The sequence below is a fragment of the Anopheles marshallii genome, chromosome 2 (assembly GCF_943734725.1).
Source record: "Anopheles marshallii chromosome 2, idAnoMarsDA_429_01, whole genome shotgun sequence".
Taxonomy (NCBI): domain Eukaryota; kingdom Metazoa; phylum Arthropoda; class Insecta; order Diptera; family Culicidae; genus Anopheles; species Anopheles marshallii.
In genome coordinates this window covers 38,967,871-38,988,992 of record NC_071326.1, presented here as the reverse complement: position 1 = coordinate 38,988,992, position 21,122 = coordinate 38,967,871, and the positions used below count along the sequence as shown (strand labels likewise).

General features: G+C 44.2%; 3 protein-coding genes across 3 annotated transcripts; 1 reads left to right on the top strand and 2 right to left on the bottom strand.

Moving 5' to 3' along the window:
• Positions 1 to 9,719: 9,719 nt before the first annotated feature.
• LOC128717937 (60S ribosomal protein L44) lies at positions 9,720 to 18,674 on the top strand. Its single transcript, XM_053811613.1, has 3 exons — positions 9,720 to 9,902; positions 18,276 to 18,449; positions 18,537 to 18,674. Exons 1-3 carry the CDS (start codon positions 9,720 to 9,722, stop codon positions 18,672 to 18,674), a joined length of 495 nt encoding a protein of 164 aa, XP_053667588.1.
• Positions 18,675 to 18,849: 175 nt separating this feature from the next.
• Positions 18,850 to 19,410, bottom strand: LOC128707660 (follicle cell protein 3C-1). Its single transcript, XM_053802618.1, has one exon. The coding sequence runs from the start codon at positions 19,408 to 19,410 to the stop codon at positions 18,850 to 18,852; it is 561 nt and encodes a 186-aa protein (XP_053658593.1).
• A 180-nt stretch (positions 19,411 to 19,590) lies between these two features.
• LOC128717936 (armadillo repeat-containing protein 7) lies at positions 19,591 to 20,745 on the bottom strand. Its single transcript, XM_053811612.1, has 4 exons — positions 20,686 to 20,745; positions 20,517 to 20,625; positions 20,026 to 20,451; positions 19,591 to 19,949 (listed from the first exon to the last, which is right to left on the bottom strand). The coding sequence occupies exons 2-4, from the start codon at positions 20,623 to 20,625 to the stop codon at positions 19,591 to 19,593; spliced, it is 894 nt and encodes a 297-aa protein (XP_053667587.1). The 5' UTR covers positions 20,686 to 20,745.
• Between the last annotated feature and the right edge of the window lie 377 nt (positions 20,746 to 21,122).

Below are 21,122 nucleotides of genomic sequence, written 5' to 3'. Positions count from 1 at the left end.
ATTGCCGGCGTTCCACTGTCACAGGCTGCAAACGTCGTGAGGCTTCGCGTTGTGCGTGGTTGCGTGGAAATGTAATTAATACTCAGCTGACCTACTTCAGCCCCGGCAGCCCGCGTTTCCCGCGCCAGCATGCCGTGGAACTTTAAAACAGGGAAACGCAACCGAAGCACGGATGAGTTACGATGATGGCAGTCGTTTATCTCGCAGGTCTCCGGAAGGCTAAAGAGCGCCAGCGGATTGGACCCATACACATGCTCGGCGACCAACTCGAACGCATTCGCTAGAAGCCGGCAGATTAGAGATTGATTGAGAAATTGATCAATGCTTCCGAATGATTACGGTGCAATTTTTCCTTGTCTTCTACGCGATCTGCTTCGATCTTTATGATATGTATAGAACAGTGAAATTTGCTGTGACCAAATATATAATAATATATTTCATAACTATCAAATATTAACTAGAGTTATAAACATTTATACAAAACTACTCAAACCTTCAATTTTTGGATTACTAATTATAATCTTTACATTCAATTTTTTTCTCTTTGAATGTTATTATATACAGATGCATAAAACAGCCATTTTATTTTTAGTATGCTTACGTTACATTCCTTGTCTTATCAAGCTTTCCAAATCGGCTAGGTTAAGGTACGCGTTTTAAATATATTATGGTGGCCCTGTTTCTTCTCCTTCCACATTGACTAATCTCAAGATTTTGTTTTTTTTTTGCTTTTACCAATAATTCTTTTGCATCCAGAAAGGCACTTGAAAAACAGTTGAAGTGCCTTCGATTGGTATTACTCCAATCGATGACCCCAATAAACAGTGTCCCCAGGATAGCCAGGCTCGGTTGGTTGCATATCAAATGTACACCGAGCTGATCTTATGCTTCGAAGCGAAAGAGAAATAACAAAACAGAACAAAAAAAAATCGCACAAAAGAACTTCCACACAAGCATAATATTAACAATAAGCAACCAAAAGTAAAAAAAAACCTGTCAGAATCAGTAAATGAGAAGCAAAAAAAAAGAAGAAAAAAAATGCAAAACGAACTGAAGAAGGGACAAAACAGAAATCATAACGAAAAAAATACAACAATATAATAAGAAAAAAACTAACAATAATCAGCCAGATCCCAGTTGGGCCTGGACACCGATGGAGCAGGAGCAGGGAAAATCCGCTCAGCACGGCATTCAGCAGGGCTCAATTAATATTCACCTCGTTCTCGTGCCACCGGTGACAGATTATATGCCACATTTTCGGCTATTTTATGTGAAATAAATGCAGATGGACGTATGGATGGCGGAATTCCAAACGGTCGGAACAATCGTTTTGCCGATTTGACAGCGTTTGCCCTGATGATGGCCAAACAAAAGGTTCGATGCAACAGCAAATAATTGGCAGGATGGTTTAAAACAGTTGTTGTGCCAAGTATTTAAAGTTGATCGGAACTTATGCACTTTACAAACTACCCACTTTACGTAAAATGTAGAGCTTTCGAGTACAGGAATTGGTACTAGGGTTGTGCATCTCGAAACATTTGAGAGGTGAAAAGAACCCACATTAAACCTCCGTTATGAAAAGAATCTAAAATATCGATCCAACTTTACCACCTGCGCTCGAAAACCCTGTAACTTTTGTTGCAAACTAACAACTGGTGCATCACACACACACACACGGTACGGGATATGGTTGCGTACGTGTTGCACAGCCGATTGATATAATAATATCATCCGGCACTGGCAGTAGAAGCACTGCATAATGAAATGATTATTACGTTCTTAATCACGACCGCGTACGGCCATTTAAAGGCTTCATTGTCATTGACTTTACGGGACACGGTTTGGTGTTGTACGGTTGATCGTTTCCCGACCCGAACCAGGACGTGCCGCGCGCGGAACGGGCATTGTCCCTGGCAGGTTTATGCCGCGCCAGTACCTCTTTTCATTTAATGATTCTTTTATTTACCATTCTCTGTTTGCAGTGTTTTGTCGCGCTGGATTGATCGTTGTACGGCGCGGAATGGTTCCGACGAGCCGTGTTGGTCCGGTTCGTAAAGGACACTCCCCGGATTCTTCGCCGGTAGAATGGCTGTGGTGTGGAGGATCAACAAAATGTAAAACTCGGCCGGTTGGAAGAAGCGGCAGGCAAACATGTACAACATAGGATTGAAATGTAGCAGCGTGGTTTAACGACTTTGAATGGCGAGCAGGAGGCAGAGGGCGTTCGCTGGCGACGAAGAATGATGCAAGCTGAAAAACATCCGACAACAAATTGGGCACAAGCGACGGTACGCAACAAAAAGGATAGCGCTTAAAAAAATGTCGAATTGAGGCAAAAACCAGCCCAAAGACACAATACCAAGATGTGACGAAACGTTAATCGGAGAGCCTTATGAGTGAGAGGGATTGTGAACAATATGAAAACTGGAGCTTCTACCTCAAAAAGATATGTTTGTTTGAAAGATTTTCAGAAAATATTTTAAATAAAAAAAAAACACTTTTTTTTACTACTTACACTTACGGCATCGCAATAATATCGCACCGGACACACACGGTAGTTACTGTAAATGGAATACAGAACGACACAAAGATCCTCCTTACGTATTCCACTGGCAGCGTCGAAAATTATAAATCCATAAGAAGCGGTACGATAATCACTGCAGTAATACATAAATAAAGTATACCATTTTATGGTGCTCAACCGCAAACCGGTGGGGGTTAACGTGTCCTGAATACCACACGCACCGGAATTTTGCCTTGATTGGAACGATCGCGGGTGAGTGGTCGAGCGTATCCTTTACGGGGTTTTTTTTTTTTGTTGGGTTTTGTAGTCATGAGACTATCGAAGACCTTAATCGGTAAGCGGATATGCAAAATAAAGTTAATTAAAAATTACCCTTACGCTGTATGCAGCAATGTGTCTTTATCTTAGTATTTTGATTAGGACCAATTAAGATGCGGAAAAACTTTTCCGGCTACAAAAAAATCTTTTCATACAACGTATTTTGTTTATTTTAAGCAAAGCAATCGATCAGGTACTTTGAGCTACTTGGTAGCGAGAGAAAGGATCAATTTCTCGCCGCATTCTTTATGTTCCGAGTGGCAGCAGATACTTGATCACCGGGGAGTTCATTTGCGTTTGCTCCTTTCCTAATCCTTTATTCCTGGTGCGTAAACTTGCCAAACGAATGGCGAATGTTTTAATAAAATGCCGTTCAAATGCTACACCAATGACCAGTCCTTCCATCGTACCTGGTGTTGGCGTGCAGGTCGAGAGAAAAGGCTTCCCATTTCAGAGCAATGCGAGCATGATAATGATGAGGACGATGACGATGATGGTGAGAGTATCGGTACACACTTAACGCATAACTTAAGCCATACACTTTATCCGATATGCCACAGTTTGCAGGGGGGCCCATAAAGTGAACGATGAAGCACTCCCACAAATTTCCCAACAAGTGCTACGCACACTGCATCCACCGCTGGTGATGATGACTGTTTATTGGGTTTGTGATAACGATATGATACGGTGTTCGTATTTGAAGGCTAAAAGAAGGTAAACCAACCATGACACTAGAAGTTCATGAGTAAAGTGTAACGTGAAAGCAACAGTGAGAATACGGCTGATAGTTTTTTTTTTAAGGTTTCCTGGAAGGATAAAACGCTACAAAAAAACAATCCAGCAATCTGGTGCGCGTTACGTACCATTAATACGCAAATTAACTCGCACGACGATTGCAATGGGTGGCAATAAATAAAGGATTTGTCACAACAGGTGCAATAAAATATTGCACAAGAAATTATTTTTAACGTCTGCAGATGGTTGCATTCGTCGCCGCAACGGGCGTTCGATCGATGTGCGTAATAATGGCCTATGGTCTCAAATGATCTAACGGAATAATGTTTTATAATGCACATAATATGCCGAAAGTCACTGGTCGCCGCCTGCCAACTGCAGTGCGGACAACTTTCAATTCGCAATCGGTCGGTCCGGTTTTACTGCCTCGATGGCATTATGGATCTATAGATCTATTGGATAGGACGGGTCGGATTAAATGCATGCAACGCATTGGAGCTTCCCCGCCAGGAAGGGTCATCCCGGAACGTGTACCAATTGATGTGTTCTAGTAATGATGTCCGAAGGCAGCGCAGTGCACAAACAATCTCTTAAATGCCGTACCGATTATTAGAGATTTTATGGAATCGTTTCAACCGTATGCGACCATCGGACCATCATTCCATTAGAGCGCACACACGTTCGCCTGTCGGTCAAAGGTCTACAACTGCGGCGACTTTTACCGTGTACCTCCTGAAATCCGTTAATGATCGCCAGTGAAAGGGAAAGACACTTCATCCTCTTTTTATGAAATCTTGGGGATTACACTTGGCGGTTTCTTCGAGTGGGAAAGCAAATGGACACCATAGGTTGGTGATGCGTTGCTGCATTAAACTGTGGAATGTGGCGGAATAAAGCCCACACGCACACAACCACAGTTGGGGGTACTCTCGACCAAAGTGTCCTGCCCGCTAGTCGGGAGTTCGCCGAGCTGACGGGCAATGGGGGAAAAAAACAGTTATAACCCAACGGCACAATAGGCCCAACTGGGACTGTTTGGGGGAGCAACTTCCTTAAGTCGTAGCAGTCCCACTGTTACGGACAGAGCAGGTTCTTTCTAGTGCAAAAGAGGGAAGGGAAGGGGGGGGGGGGGGGGGGGGGTGTAATGCTTTACATTGCCTGTCCGGGTGCTTTGGAGGAGCAAAAAGGAAAAAAAACAAATGCTTTCCGAACTGGTATCACAGGATATTACGGGTGATCTCCCGTCTCTAGTTTGGTCGCTCGCTCCTAGTTCGTGCGCTTCCTACTCGAACCGGATTGCTAACGAACGTCCGGCAAGATCGTAACCTGATTGCTGTAAAGAAGCATCCTGCCCTGTGCAGTTTCGCAAAACGTGAACAAATTCTCGCATGCTGTGGAACATCAGCTAGTCCTCGCAGTACGCTCGTCGCACCGTTTTGGCTACGAGGTGGCTGTCCCACGCCGACTGGAGAGTACTTACCCTCCACGCTCCACGCCACGGGAGAACGAGTGTTCGCCGATCGAGTTCCCATTCCCTTCGAAAGCCAGGATCGACATGCTGGAAGAGCACGATGGCTCACGAGGCACAAGGAAAGCGCAAAAGTCATTCAACTTGGCCTCCGGGAGCCGGACACGAAAACACCGGACCGGCGCCCGATAATGGAGGATGGCTTCGGTACGGATGGCTGGACAACGATTTCGCTCTAGCCGTACGGCTAGGCTTTCCCTCTTCCTGCCATGTGGGCATCGGGGCAATCTCGAGCCACCGTTTGCTGCTCGACTCGTTTTCTCCCATTGCGGTTGTCTTGTACCGTGGCTGTTGTTGTTTTTTTGTTTCTCTCATCTCTTAGTTCCCCTTTTTTCCACGAGGCTTTTCGCTCCATTCGCTTCTCGCTTCGTTCGTTCCCATAATAAGCGCGTTCTCTCGGGTGGGGGGGGACCACTGGGCAGCAGGGATAGAAAATCTAGGAACTTTTCGATGCCTCCCCGGGAATCTTCCCGCCAGCCACGCCGCTTGACCACTTGTCCGTTTGCATCAGCAGGAAGAGGAGGAAGCAACGGACCTAGCCCGACCGAGCAGCGGACGGCGAACGTGATGTGAGTGACCGGTTAATTTTTATTTTTCAGTTTTTGGGCGTTTGGACGGTTTCCCCGTGGTTCGGTGAGCCTGGCGTATGGGAGGCCTACGTACGGAAATTTGTGGCGCAGGATGACCATGTGTTGGTAATAGAAAGATTGAATCAGACGACGAACCCCGGGATAGAATGCGGTTTAACTCAAGTGTTGGAGAAGTTACTTGAGAGCGGTACATACTTTTGGAAGAGTTTTCCTTGGGTTGTTCACATTCCATTGGAGCCATATGGAAAATTGAGCAGTTTAGATGGTAGCTCACGATTTACCAGCAGAATCGATGGTGGGTAAAGTGTTGACTAGCCGTGACTTTGCCTAAAAAGAGCTCAAGAACTAATCTCTGCTTCTGTATGTCGAGGTAAGTAATATCCTCGTAAGTACAATTTTTGTAACATTAAATTGCCCTGTTTGGAGACTTGTTTGGAGAGATACCTCTTTGGATGTGTCGAATAACAACGGACTTAAACTACATCTCTCAGTAGTATTTTTTTGGAAGTCGTAGCTTCATCCAGACATCAAAGAAATAAAAAGTGTCCTGACATTTGGCTGCACCGCTTTTAATTCACCACAATTAAAACAGGCAGAAAGCCGAGAAGGTCGTACACATAAACTCTCCCACGAGCACCGTGCAGTGGTAACTCGCAGACACACTCTTCAAATTGACAAATTGCTCCAAAATCATTCACGCTTCACTTACCCACCGGGTCTGATTTGTGGCCCCAAGCTGCTAGAGCGTAATGGGTATAGGGGAGCCTTCATCAAACTACCGCACCTTTAGAACTGGCAACCCCGGGGACAAGCGGTTGGCCGGCATCGCTGTGGCTTCCCTGGTATATACAAAAGCTTACCGGGTGAGCTTTGCCGCTCGTAAAACCTTCAGCCAGCAAGCAAATGATATGACACTTAACACGTCCGACGGTGAAACAAAGTAAATCACGCGGTCACCGGACGCTTCATGCAGCATCTCCCGGTACCTTTTGGGGAGATACCGCCAGGGAGTGCAGAGAAAGTTTCTGCTCCCCGGTCCAAGCGTTCCAGAAGCAAACGCCGTTAACCAGAACTCGTGCAACTTAGGCGTTTATCGACCGGCGGATAACGTTGCCGAGTGTGGTGACGGCAAGGGATAAGAATTAAAGCAACGAACACGAACCGTAAAGAAATGTCATTTCCCTTTCTCAATCCTAGACGGGAAGCCTGTGGGGAGTTGGTTTGGAGTTTTTTGTTGTTGTTGTTGTTGCTTTGGTTTACTCACAAAAAGCGATTAAGGAGGCAAAGCGAACGAACGACCTCGGCTCGGAGGTGAAAAGTTCGGGCAGCTTAAGAACATTAAAAGCTCATGTCGTAATGCGAGCTCCCCGTTCACTTTGCCAACACAATCTTTTGGGGATCATGCTGTGAAAAAAAAACTACTGAGTGAAGCCTGAAGCCATCTTAGACAGCGCGAAGGAGGCTGCTGCCCAACGGAGGATCATCGAAAATGTTGAATTTTGCTTCAAACGATCGGTTTTGCATAAGTAAATCCTCTTTCCGCCCAGTTATAGGAATACCATAGTGATCGTGCCAACTCCAATCGGAAGGATATTACAGTACGTTACAAAATTTATCCGTGCAAGTGGAAATGTGAGAAGATTGTAGGTCGTTGCATACTCCTTTTGACTAAAGAATTAGAAACCCGAAGCTACTAAGCATTCGAAATCACTCTCGTCACACTAGTCGACAGCGAGACATTGTCCCGCACTGTGAAACGCATCAATGCGCGTTTGGAAGGAGTACAGGAAGCTTCCAACCAACCGTTCTTTGTCAACGTTGTTTGGCGGGGGTTTTGCGACCGTTTCCGTCCGGCCGGTCATTCCCGTGCCTTCATTTGCACGCCCGGTTCGCCTCCGTACGGTTTTGCAAAAGTTCGGCATTTTATTACCTTTATTTATCCAAAGCCATTCCCTTGGTCTGCGTACGGTACTGCGCTGGTTTGTTTTATTGCTGCTGATGTCGCGGAGTCATTTACATTTCTGCACCATAAAAATCCTGGACTGCCATTTTTCCTCTTCTTCTACTGCTTATTATCTTTAACTCTCCTTTTCTCTCTCTTTCTCTATTTGTTTCCATTACTCTCTCCCTCTTTCTTTCTCTCTATCTCGCTCTTTCTCCCTTTCTCTCTCTTTCTCAGTTTTGTTCTTCATTTATCTTCTTCATTTACCAGCTTTCTTTGCGACCATGTACCGTGTGCGTCGAGACGAGATGTTTGGTTGCTACAAGTTGGTTCGTTGTTTCTGCTCTGTACTCGCATCAAATGTTTCATCTTTCGTTTTTTACTTCCTTTTTTGTGAATGTTTATTTTTTCCCCCTTGAATTATCTTATATTTACATCCTTTTTGTAATTACGCTACTTGGAAGGCTGAAAACTAATGTAGGTTGAATCTGAATGAATTTTGAAAGCGAATGAATGATTCTAAACGTCTGCATTGTAAATTCTTTATTTTCTTAATATTCGTTAATCTCCGGAGTTATAATTCCACGATTCTTTTGAATATCATTTTATGAAGTAAAATCTTTAAAGGTTCATGAATCTGTTGATTCAAATAACTTTTTTACTGAATATTCATATGAGCGAAAGAATCAAAATATTCTTTAAGCACAACATAAATCATTACAACACTCGATCAACGTGGAAGTATTGTTGAAGATTAACGAATCTTTGGAGAGTCAGCTCATGACTCTTCATGCAGATTCATCTCGGGATGATCTTTTGGATTCAACTCTGGATAACTCATGGTGAAGATTTATAGGCTGTTACCGTATAATTCCTTAAGTACAAGACGCATTCTTTTACATGTCATTAACATCCGATCGTATTGGAAAAGAATCTTGTAAAAATAATAAATATTTTAAGCACTAACTCGTGATTCGAAATTCATTCAGGGGAATCTTGTTAAATAAGCTTGGGCAATATACTAATCCAAATAGCAGTCAATAAGATTCTATTCGCCCATAGTGGAAGTTTAGAAGATTTATTAATCTTTTTCTTGGCCATTTATGCTTCGAATGACTACTTTTTGAATGGTTAATTAAGCACAACACTATAATTGATCAATTTTCGCCCGGGTGTTTTTACCGCAAGTAACTAAACTCCTAGACCGACAATAGTCGCTCTAAGTACACTTTTTCCGGCCACATTTTATGCTCTGCTCTCTGCGTCCTGAACCATTCCCATTTCGCGTTCAGCCACTTTGTATAGTGCGCACCCAAACGATCTCAGAACGGGATGGGATCTGCTTTCTCGGTCCAAAAAACCAAAAAAAAAAAGAACGAACCCATTTCGACTCCTTTCGAGTGTGTTTCGAGGACGCATTTGATTGATCGTTAACGATCGTAAATAGTTCGATGCAGCCCGCTTGCCGAGGCCGATCAAAATGTGAATTTTACGATCGTTTTCACCCTCGGTTAACTGTCCGATTGAATTATGCTCATCAGCAGCGAGCGAAAGACGAGCAAGGCACCGTGCACCGTTATCACCGTAGGAACGGGTTTCGGTTTCGTTAAATGTGACTTTGTTAAAGCGTGCTTGAAAGAAAGGTGATGGATATTTAAAACGAAACTGGAATGGGGTGATGACTTTGGTGATGTCTGCCATCGACCAAATGATACCGGTTGCGATTGAAAATTTGTTTCCCTTGTCTGGAAAAAGAAATGCAAAAGGAAACCTCTTTTTTACAGAAAAAAAAAACATTGACTAATATTGCTTTACTATTAAACTCGCCGTGTTCGTGTCGCGATCACGCGCAAAACACTTGGCAGCTAAATCCCGCAAAACCACAGGAATGCACCTCACCACGGCACGGCAGTACGACGTACGTCGTTCCGTTTCGCTAGCCTAGGATCCTTCATCGTACGATACGGTGTACGTCATGTGCCTCACGCACTGCTGGTTGCCCCATGGATCGCCACCATGGACAGGTACCCGCTTGTGCAATTGCCACTGCCGCCTTCACTAATAGCAGCTCGCAATGGCAGGATGGCGACCTCGCCCTGCTCCAACTACGGACATCCGTCGGTTGCCACCGCCGCCAACCTTGCCGGTGCCCAGCCCAACCCCGAAAAGGGTGTGTTCGCTCCGTGTACGCATCACCAAGAGCAACCAAGCGTGGCAGCAGCGTCGAGCGGACTGAACCGTGGTAAGCCCCCTGTCGGCCGGCCAGTCAGTGCCGCGAGCGCCGAGACAAAAGCGAGCTGGCCGAGTGCGGGCTGCGCTGAATCGCACTGCAAACCGCCCAACCGGAACGGGATCCCCTTCTACCGTTCACGGGACCATGGGCTGCAGCGCTGCATAAGGGCTGCGGACCGCGTGACTTATGAAAAACATCGCCTCCCATCCGATCCCAACCCAGATGGGGAGTCGTCTATGCGCCGGACCGCTCCAATGCTGTCAACTCGCAGCTGGGTGAGGCATCGAACGATTCTGGATTCAATCCGAGTTCAACGTACTGTGCGTATGCGCGTGTGTGTGTGTGTGTGAGTTCGGGACACATCCGGCGGTAGAATCCCCGGGAGATGAAACTTGGGACAGGACCGACACATGGGTGCTGCACCGTATGCTCATAACTATGGATCCTGCCCGGGCTGAGTCGGGAAAGTTTTACGACCTTACGGAATCGTTTATAATTGCTGTACGTTCTCTTTCCCTGCCGTACGATCGTGGGGCTGTTTTGGGGTGGGCACACTGTCCTTCCTTGGCGGTGTACAAGGTTGTAGTTTTGGGGAGCCACCATCATGGGGACTCGGTTTGTGTTGCTGGGGCGGCAAACAATACACCGCATCTTGCCTCATGCAACACAGATGCGGGCAAATTTGGAACAGGCCACTGACACTTGTTTTATGTGCAATTGTTCGACCGTTCGTCAGCCTGCGCGTCGTTTCCGATGAAGAAGTTCCCAACACATGGCAGAGGAAGAAATGAAAACCCATCCTCCAGAAGAGCGTTGAGATGGCTGAGATTGGACATTTTTTTTCAAATTTGTGGAATCTGTTTGTGGAAATTGTCGAAACAACTCCGTCATTAGAAGTGAAAAGCGATGTTTATACAAGTTTTTAGTAATTTTAAGATACACTCTCGTGGGCTGAATTGTATGACAAAAGTGTTATACATATTTTAATTGCCGTTTTTCGGGTTTGTAATTATTTATTTTTTAATTTCAACTTTAAACTTTGGGCAACACCTTTAGTCGCTACTTGAGGTCCTGCAACTCTCGTGGGCTGCATTGTATGACAAAAGTGTTATACATACTTAAACTTTGTCGTTTTTCGGGTATAAAATTATTTTTTTTAATTTTAAATTTCAACTTTGGGCAACATCTTTAGTCGCTACTTGAGGTGCAGCAACTCTCGTGGGGTGAATTGTATGACAAAAGTGTTATACATACTTTAATTGCCGTTTTTCGGGTTTGAAATTATTTTTTTAAATTTCAACTTTCAACTTTGGGCAACATCTTTAGTCGCTACTTGAGGTCCAGCAACTCTCGTGAGGTGAATTGTATGACAAAAGTGTTATACATACTTGAATGGCCGTTTTACGGGTATGATTTTTTTTTATTTCAACTTTCAACTTTGGGCAACATCTTTAGTCGCTACTTGAGGTCCAGCGTGGCACCTCGGACGGCAATTTGTTAACCGGTCGACATTATGGAGGTCGTACTGTTGGAGCTGATAATTAACCTATATTAGGATTTTTTTTCTTTGTTTTCGATAAACCAAACTATAATAAACGGCACGTAAGACTGTTTAAGTGTGATAGATATGAAAACTAATGACTACATTAAAAGTTAGGTTAAATTCAAAGATATTGAACTGAATTTAAATCAAACAAGTTGTTCTCAAGTTTTAATGTTCGCCAAATTTGAAGACTTAGGTTTCAATTGTTTGAAGTTTGAAGTGTCTTGGACACTACTGCCACACTGCCTCACTTTTCCACCCGAAGGTGGGTGTCCAACGAACTTCAAGTAAAGTGAATGATAAAGTGGACACTGTCAAGAACTTTTTATCCCAAAAAAACTCCAACGTTTCCAAACTGGCAAAGGAAACAACTCCCAACAAGTATTTCCTTTTTTCTCCAGCGTTTCAACCCCATTCGATGGATACGTGTGCTCGGCAAACGAATAGATTCAAGGAAACGCAGTCTCTTAATTATGAGCGTTAATCCTTCCGTGCGAAGTAGCTATAAAATCCAATATCAGAAAACCACGCCGTAAACCATTAATTTGGGTTTTGATTGAATTCCTCCAGGTTTCGCTGTCGCACCCTAGACCCTAGGCGCAACACCAACCGAGCTAACGATCGCGCCGGCTAGTTCCTGCCTCCGAAAGTAGACGGATCCTTTCATCGAAGACTTTGTCCAACGCTACACCACCGTGGGATAGGTTTTTGGACGGTTCGTGACGGTTCTTCCTTGTGCCAGTGGCGGATAGGCGGGAGGAAATGGACGCCCCCCACCCTCCCACCTCCACCGCCCCGCTTACTTATAGTGGTGGGGTGGACGTACTCCGTGGGTAGGAGACGGGGCGTTTTGTTGGTTTATGTGGGAAAACAAACCACACCGTGAAGGTCAGCGATGATTAGCGACTATTTACTCATTATATCGACGAACTGCGACTGCGGTCCTCGTCCGTCCTGTGTGTCGCTTGTTGTAATGTTCACCGTCACCCCCGGTGTGCGTGGTACGCCTTATTTGTGAGGTGAGGTTACTCATGTTTTTTTTTTTCATTCTTCCAACGTAACAGTATGGAGCAAGTGCGGCATCTTTACTTGAACAGCCCCAACACAGCACGGCAACGGAACACGGTTCATCCCTTGGCACGGGAAGATTCGGAAGATGTGCTCGATTAAAAGCTCATCAGCTGCTCATAGCGAATCGTTGTGAGATATTCAAACGCATATTGCGTTTATTGTGTGAATGGTCTATTTAAAAAAAAAGAGCCAATTCCACCTAACAACCAAGGTACAAACAGTGTGCCAACTTGCACAAATAACGGAAGCAAAGGATGCGAAGAAATCTCCACGATAGTGAATAAAACTATAAAAGAAAGAGCGACTCACACCAAAGAGCCCAATCTTACCAAAAGGAAATGAAAGCAAAGCTCACGAAAAGAGGTAAATTAATTTATGAGTTGAACTTTTATTCGTCTCCTGCGTCGCCTGGACCCGCACGCTCGGCTTTTTCTTCTGCCCCGTGTGCTACCCTATCTGCAACGCCATCCGTTTGCCGACTTCCTTTAGATTTTTCCGTTTTCTCATCGGTACTGCATACATACGTATGCTAAGAAGCGTGCCTGTGTTCCTGGTTTCGCTGAAGGGTTCTTTTACCTTTCCGCAAACACCGGGACCGGGACACACGACACGCAACTGCTCCAGCGTTGGGCTTTAAGTTGCCTTTTTTGCCCGTTCCCTCCTGAAACGGAAAAGAGCGCTCTTGCGCTTTTGCGTGCATTTATATGTTTTGTTTAATTGTTCCTTTTAGGTGGGGCTTTGCTGAAGCAAAGCAAAACACCAAAAAAAATCATCTCGCTAATTAGCATGTAAGAGTTTGCTGAATGAATCAAGATTCCCGTTTACCGGAAGCATCTTTATCGATTACTCGGTACGCGGTGTCGCATGTGCGGAGATACCACGTGTTCACAGTTCCTTCAGCGGATAAAACACTCTGACAGAATTAAAAAAAAATGTTTTGTTTTGGTTTATAATATTCTTTACAATGTTAACTTAATCGTAATATTTCCTTACAATTATTGAAACACTCTGTTCTAAAGTTCCTGGCCGAAAAGAGTAGTAATGTCGAAGTGACTTCAAATTTCCAACGCGATTTATTCAAAAGCGTGTTATTTTGAACTAACCAGACATTAAAAGTTCAAAACAATTTGTTTGATTGAAAAATTATTTAAAATTTTGAAATGTACACAGTGTTTTCAGTCGTGGTACTAAGTAGAGTTGGGTAAATCATAAATTTTGTATGAACTTGAGCGGTACGCTCTTTGGGAAGAACTGCATGAACGGTACAGATTTTTCGTTCTTTTGTCTCTCATACTTTATCTCGTTCGTGTAGTTCGCTTTACCTGCCGTTCCAGGTTGGTCACCAAATGTTCCTACATTCGACGGGTAGTTTGTTGAACCTGCCGTTCGTGGGCGCTCCACCTAAGTTCGATTCCGTTCATTCTGCGTTACAGACAGTTCAACCTGCGTTACAGCCAATTCAACCTGCAACAAAGTTACGCTAACGCTACGTTCAACATTCGTCTTTCAGCCAGCTTCACAGCTATTAAGCATAATTTATCCAACCTGTCTATATAGATATTTCAACTGGGGGACTATTCGCGAACTAAAGTAACATCTATTTTACGAAGGAAGTTTGTACTTAACGATTTTGGTTTACATTTAAAAATAGTTTCTTGAGCTTATCCTTAATTCCTTCAATCCGGCGTACGATGGCAGGATATTTACAAGAATTTAAAAATTAGATTATTTTTTTCTAGCTTACACGATGAGGCTTCTATAACGTCCGCCATTAGTAATTTGCTCTTAAATGTTCCACAGTGGGTGAAGGAGCTGCTTAATGTCGGCTAAAGCAACTCATTTATGTTGTCTGAAAACGGCAAAATATTCATATGTATTCCGAAATTGTCATACGTTAATCAATATTGTAGAATGATTCCAGATTTCTTACTATTTTTAGGCTGTTAAAAAATGTGTAACTCCTTTTAGTTGCCGGCTGACGGAACATTGCGCAGGTCTGGTTATCTAGCAAAGAGTAAATTTATTCAAATAATCCAGAAATGACAGGCCTAGACGTCTTGAGGCTGTAGTTCTACTAGAGCAGAGGAAGCAACATTACAACAAACATTTGTAGAAAAAAATCATTTTAACTCAAAATTGTCTAACAAATCGTGTTATTTTTTCTAGTTCAATTTAATTTGCACTTTTACCAATCTTCCCTTCCGCATTCTGTCGTTCTCGGCCAATGGCTGGCAGGATTGTTTTTCGTGTCTCGTATCTAATTTATTCCAATCCATTTCCGGGTTCCATCTTTTTAACCGTGCGGTCCAGTTCTCTGCTGACGGGTCGCACTTTCCACCGAATGTGGCACAGCTTTTGGGTCAGGGCTGCTTCCGGGAAGTAATCTATCCTGTCCTACCCTGTTTTGTGCCTTCCTTTGCGCAGTTCGCAGTGGGGTTTGCCTACTCCCCGCACCAATAGCAACGAAATACGTCCACCCAAGGGTCAAGCCGTGTGGCAAACCAAGATTGCGATGCCATCCCGAGGACACCACAAAGTAACGTGGAGTTCGGGTCAAAGACACAACGGCAGGATGAGAGTGCATCTGATACCCGGTCGGTTACCGCTTCGGACGGCTCACCCGGGACGGACAAAACTTCACTCATCAACTCATCGGGCACGATATGCAAATGGGCTCGTATAATTTTATTGAACTGTTGCGCTTAGGTGTGCGCCCGATACGTGCAAACCAAAACCATTGCGAGATCCCTTTTTCGGCTGTCCCGCCGGTGCAGCACCACCGTTTTGCTGCTCCCTGCAAAACTCCCAGATACTCTATCCGCCAAAAAAGGCTGTCAATAAAGCGTTTTTGATCGGTTTAAAATTATTTTTCGCCCGATTCAACGCCGCTCCATTTCATTCTTTCCCCCACCGGTTGATCGTTTTCTTACCCCCGGTTCGGTGCGCATTGTACGCAATCGTCGCGTCAAGCCATTCACTCCGCACGAAGAAATGCAGATTCCTTTATTGGACTTTTATCGCCTCTGTTGCCGCCCTGTACCGGGACCATCACCGGGAGGACTTTCCGTTCGGTGGCATTATCCGTCCTTTCGCTGGACGATTCGATTGCCGCGTTCGGTTGCGATCGGTGCTCCGGGAGACGCATAGATCCACAAAGATGGCGTCGCTTTACAATGTGTTTATCATCTTTCTTTTTTCTGCTCATACACACATTTAAACGCGATCGATCAGATGTTTGATGTACAATAAATGGGTGCTCTGGATGCATAATATCTTGAAGGCTGTTTATAGTTTGAGAAAGATAACAACAGTCAAAAACTGGAAGTAAAACATGGAACCCTTTTTTTTATCATGCTGTCCTGTTTTGGGGACCGCAAACGCTGTTGGGTCACCTTGTTTTGCCGCCCGGGATGTGGACAACGCCGGGGAGAGGAGGGCCCAAGAACATGGACAATCAGCAAACTGATTCCTTTCAGCAAACAAGACCCTTGTAAGAGCAGTGGTGTAAGCGATGTTGCAAATTAATGCGTAAGTCGCAATCGAATCACTGCCAGCGGACGTTAAGATTACACTGCTGGCAGGGATGAGATCGTCCGGTGTTTTTTTTTGGAAGTGAAGCAGTTGCAGTGATATTCGCGGAAGGAGGGTGCGGGGTGCAGAGGTGATCTCAAAAGGAATGGCGGTTAAACGGTGGAGGCAAACGGGTGGGAAGGAGGTTGGTACGCTTCACACAGGAACGGAATCCAAGTGTGGAGGGAAATAATAAAATAAACAACGGAATCAACGGAATCAGGGAACAGAGGCGAAGGAAACCGAGAACGAACCCACTACATGATAAGCGGTGGCACTGTTGCGTCAGACCGCTTCCCAGAAGTGGCCCCCAGAGGATGAAGTATCGTTTGAAGAGGGGTAAGTTTTATTTTATTTATTTTTCCCCGTTTCACTCATACCTTGACCACCATCACGGTGGTTTTGTGGTGGTGTGGAGGCCACAGGAATCGGGGTGGCAATGATACCGTGGTGGGCTCAGTAAGGACGACCATTCTCTCCACACTCGGGTCCATTTCCAGTGCAACTCTCTTTCCGTTGGTTCCGTACCAATTCGCACCGATGATGCCCCGGTATATGACGAAGAGTAGAAGTAAAGGAGAAAAAAAAGGGTAAAAATTTAATGTAATCCAACAGCCACCAGTGATCCATCCACGAGGAATTGTGTGAACAGCGTTGGGCCGGGAGAGCGAGAGGCAATGAGGCACCGGAGAATGTTCGCCACAAACAAGCAGGAAAATATGAGTGGAAAAGTGGTACGAACGTGCGGCATGATTCGGGGGGGCGATTGCGGTATATTTGGTAAATAAACGAGAAAAAATAAGCGTTTCTACTCGAATCAAAACTATAAAATGACAATTTATGTGCGAAGAAGACGCACAGTTTTGCGTGCGATTTGCCCAAGGAACTCTCGGCAAACAGCGCAGTGGCATCGACCGTCCGACAGGAGTACGTGATTGTCCTCCAAAAAGGAAACGGTTGGACGCATGGACGAACGCACGGTTTGGAAGGTGTGTATTTGTATACCGAACCGGGCCATTCGTGTGATGCGTGGAAGATATTGGCTGAAAAGAAGAACAGGACACAGCCAGTTATTGCTCGCCACAGCAACAGTTGACGATTACCACCAACGGAGGACATTACGGTAATGAGTCGGCACTAAAGGTGGTCTTATGGTTATTTGATGCGGTGTCAGACGACATTCACTCTCCTGACGCCAACGGTCTAGTGCTTGGGGGTCGTGTAAATTCGGTCAAACCGGACAGGAAGACACAAATGTTTAAACGTTGGACGATGGGAATAGTACTTTGAACCACATAGTTACTCCACGGTTGTGTAGTGTTTAATGTTTAGTTCAGTGATTAAAGGCTATCGAAGTTTATTCTTAAATCTGTATAATCAACATGTCAAAATAAAGACCGAGGGACTAGGAATTGGGGCCTTCGATATCATATCACTCATATCATTTATTATATTACAAATCAGGACTACTAAATCATTGACAACGTGCATACAGTAGCACAGTAGATATATTGAGCTGCCTAATTATTACAGCCGGTAACGCGTAAGTCCACCAAACGCAAAACTAGTAATTCAGCCGAGGCAATATAATTCTAAATCAGCAATCAATGTAAACCCAAAAACATTGATTATCTATGATATTACTTTGAGTCCAAGGGATAAAGTAAAGGAGCTCCTTTTAGTAAATTATAGAACGTGAATAAATTAATTAAATTGAACAATTGAAATAGAATCAAATCATATAATAACTAATATTTTAACGAGTGAGTTTGAATTTATTTACGTTCGAATTTGTATGTTCGAATTCAAAAAAGTTACTTTTGCTTGAAAATAAATTAGCTAATACCCATTATCTTGATTGTCATCGGGCCGGAAACTGGCATGCTGTCATCAGCTGTCGTTCGTGGTTTGACGTTTACCGCTTGCGCTGTGCTTCCTCTTTTCGTTTGTGACTGAATCGACGAGAACATCCAATATGGTACGTGATGGCTTATTTTCGCGTAATTTTGTATTACTTGCGAACTAATGAAGGCACAAACTTGTTTCGGTACTGGACCGCATTGTGCTGCAAGTAGTGTTTATGAAATCACATGCGAAAATGGTGCATAAATGAAGAAACACTAACGGTGTTTACTGCATTATATCCGTGCATTAGATGGATTCTAAGGTTATGTTGTGTTCGGCTGGAAACGAATAATTATTTCCCCGCTCTGTATTGCAGGTCAACGTACCGAAGCAGCGCCGCACTTACTGCAAAAAGTGCAAGGTTCACCGTGTACACAAGGTGACACAGTACAAAAAGTCTAAGGAAAGGCAGGCTTCCCAGGGTCGTCGCCGTTACGACCGTAAACAGAAGGGTTTCGGTGGTCAAACTAAGCCCATCTTCCGAAAGAAGGTAAGTTGTGCAAATTGCTGTGCGTTCGAACGTTGCAGAACGTACTTTTACTCACATGGCACGGTGTGCTTTCCCTTCCGCCCATAGGCTAAGACCACCAAGAAAATCGTACTCCGTATGGAATGCGTCGAGTGTAAGTACCGCAAACAGACCCCGCTGAAGCGTTGCAAGCATTTCGAGCTCGGTGGCGACAAGAAGCGCAAGGGACAGATGATCCAGTTCTAAGTGTTAAACCTGGAATGTGCATTTGTTTGTGCGGAAAACATCTGGAATAAAGTATCATCCCTTTCCGGCGTGTGAGATCTACGCGACGAGCAAGGAATGATGTGAGGGACAACAACATAACGCTTGGTATTGGTTTGTGCATTTATCGTTTTTATTCCGCCGCCGCACAAAGATATCACCGGTTTGATACGCTCTGTTCGTCGGAACTGGTGCTGGTAGTGTTGTTGGTGTTGTTTTCGTGCAACGATTGCCGTATAAGTTCCGCCATCAGGCTGCATCGCATTGGTTTGTCGTTCTGGCAGCAGAATTCCTTCCCGGCTGATAGGTTACTGTTCACCCATCGGGGTGCACAGTTTTGATAAAACAAATAGGCACGCTCACGGAAACAGTCCCGATCGATGGTGGCACAGATAACGTTCTGGGAGTTTGGTAGATGTTTCACGATCGAGTCCAAACATTTGTTCGCGCACTGCTTGTTGCCGGATGTCGTACAGGGGAAGTGTTGCATCAGCTCCAGTTGAATTCCTGGGTTGCCTTTCGGTTGTTCCGTACGATTGAACCGATTGAACTGACCGGTAAGGAAGATGGCACAGGTACACGGCACATTGCTGACTGCATTTCGTTGTACGTCGGCAAGTCTAAATCTGGAATATTTTCCACTCGCCGACGTTCGGTCAAGCACAACGATGAACAACAAAAACACCAATATGCAGAAACTTTTACTAAGGGAGTGCATTTTGGACGGCAACTGCAGGCTGAATAATCGTAAATCCTAACGTTGGGTCCGAAGAAATTAGTCTACAGTTAGAGCTCAAGAGAAAGTTGATTTGTTTTATTATTCTATTTACAGGCTTTTGTAAAAATAATAAGTTCCATGTGACTTGATGCTGTCACTTTCGTTAAGCAATGTTTATTTTCACCTTCGCACGGCAAACAGTTTTGCATGGCCTTCGAAAACAACGATACCGTTTTGTTTACTCTCATACGAAACAGTTACAATTTTCCTCATTTCCTCAACTTTCACGTTAAAGTGGACTTCCTTGTCCAGGTGGCAACGACTCGGGAAACGAAAGTTCTGCGTAGTCACCACAAAGCCCGGAAAGTGAGTGCCGATTATCCCAGCAATGACACCATTCAGTAAGGCTCCATTCACGAATATTTGCTCTTTGCGGTCAGGTACGTCGGTTACATGTATCGGATTACGATCCCCCGTTAGTGCCACAAATTGTTGTACATCGGATTCGCGAAAGATTCTCGTCAAACTGAACACAGTTCCTACCGCAGGATGAGCACTGGTCGTCGTGCTACTGATCCGCCTCACTAACTTTAACCAATGCATTGTTCTAGCAAAGATCTTCTGCCAATATCGTGGCAAGATTTGCAATTCTAGAGTTCGCCGCTTGTTTAAAATGTTCTAACAAATTTAATAAACATTTGTTCTGTTTCAGTAAAAGAGTTCTTCTGTCATTTAGCAGAAAGGAATAGCACGTCAACGCGTTACAAATGATTTCGCAATCTGTTCGATACTTTTCCAACAACACTCGCAACTGTTCGAGACCGTCGCTTCGCTCGATGTATTCTGCAATTACTGGATCGAGAGAAATATTTGCTAGCCCTACGATAGCGTGTAGCACTAGAAAACGATCCACTATTCCTTGCAACGATTGTTGAACAATTTCGTAAAACAGTTCGTGCGCTTTTGCCTCACGCAAAAACTTCCAGTTGATTGGGTCGTACGCAAAATTTGCTAGATTTGCCGTAACTTGCTGTTGTGCTTCTAAAACAATCGAAATTACATTCGTATGAGCGTGTTGAATTAATGGCGGTGGATTATGCGTGCACCTATGTTCGATGTTTCATAATACTCATCCACCAGCAAACGCAGGTATGTCTTTCGGTTGATACCTCCAGCAGGAGTACGTCTTTTTAGACGCTCCTGAGTGCTAAACATCTAGAAAAAGCACATATTAAAATAATTAGAAACGTTAAAAGCGATGGATTTGCATATCACACCGAACTCGTACCGGGAAGTGTATTATTTAACCGCAAGTCTCCAATGTTTACAAAACATTCTACAATATGATGTCAAGGAAGAAATGTCAGTACACCCATGCACAAAGTTGGAGCATACGAATATTCCTGGCATCACCTTTAACAATATTGTACATAAAAGAGGCAGCAAAAGAAACTTATTTCATGTGCAAACCTCATATTAAAAATACGGTTAATAAATTTGTGAAAGTTATTCATTTAACTAAATGTCCAAATAACACAACGTCATCCACGCGGCTGTTTGTTCTTTGCTGAAACTTCACCTTTTATTTTGACACTAAATTGTCACTGTAATCTCAATAATAAAGTTGGCAAATTCTGCGAACGCGATTCTGCAGTCTTGTTATCGTAGCACATACGTTCAATTGTAATTCCAGCCGTATCTCGGAACTTTTG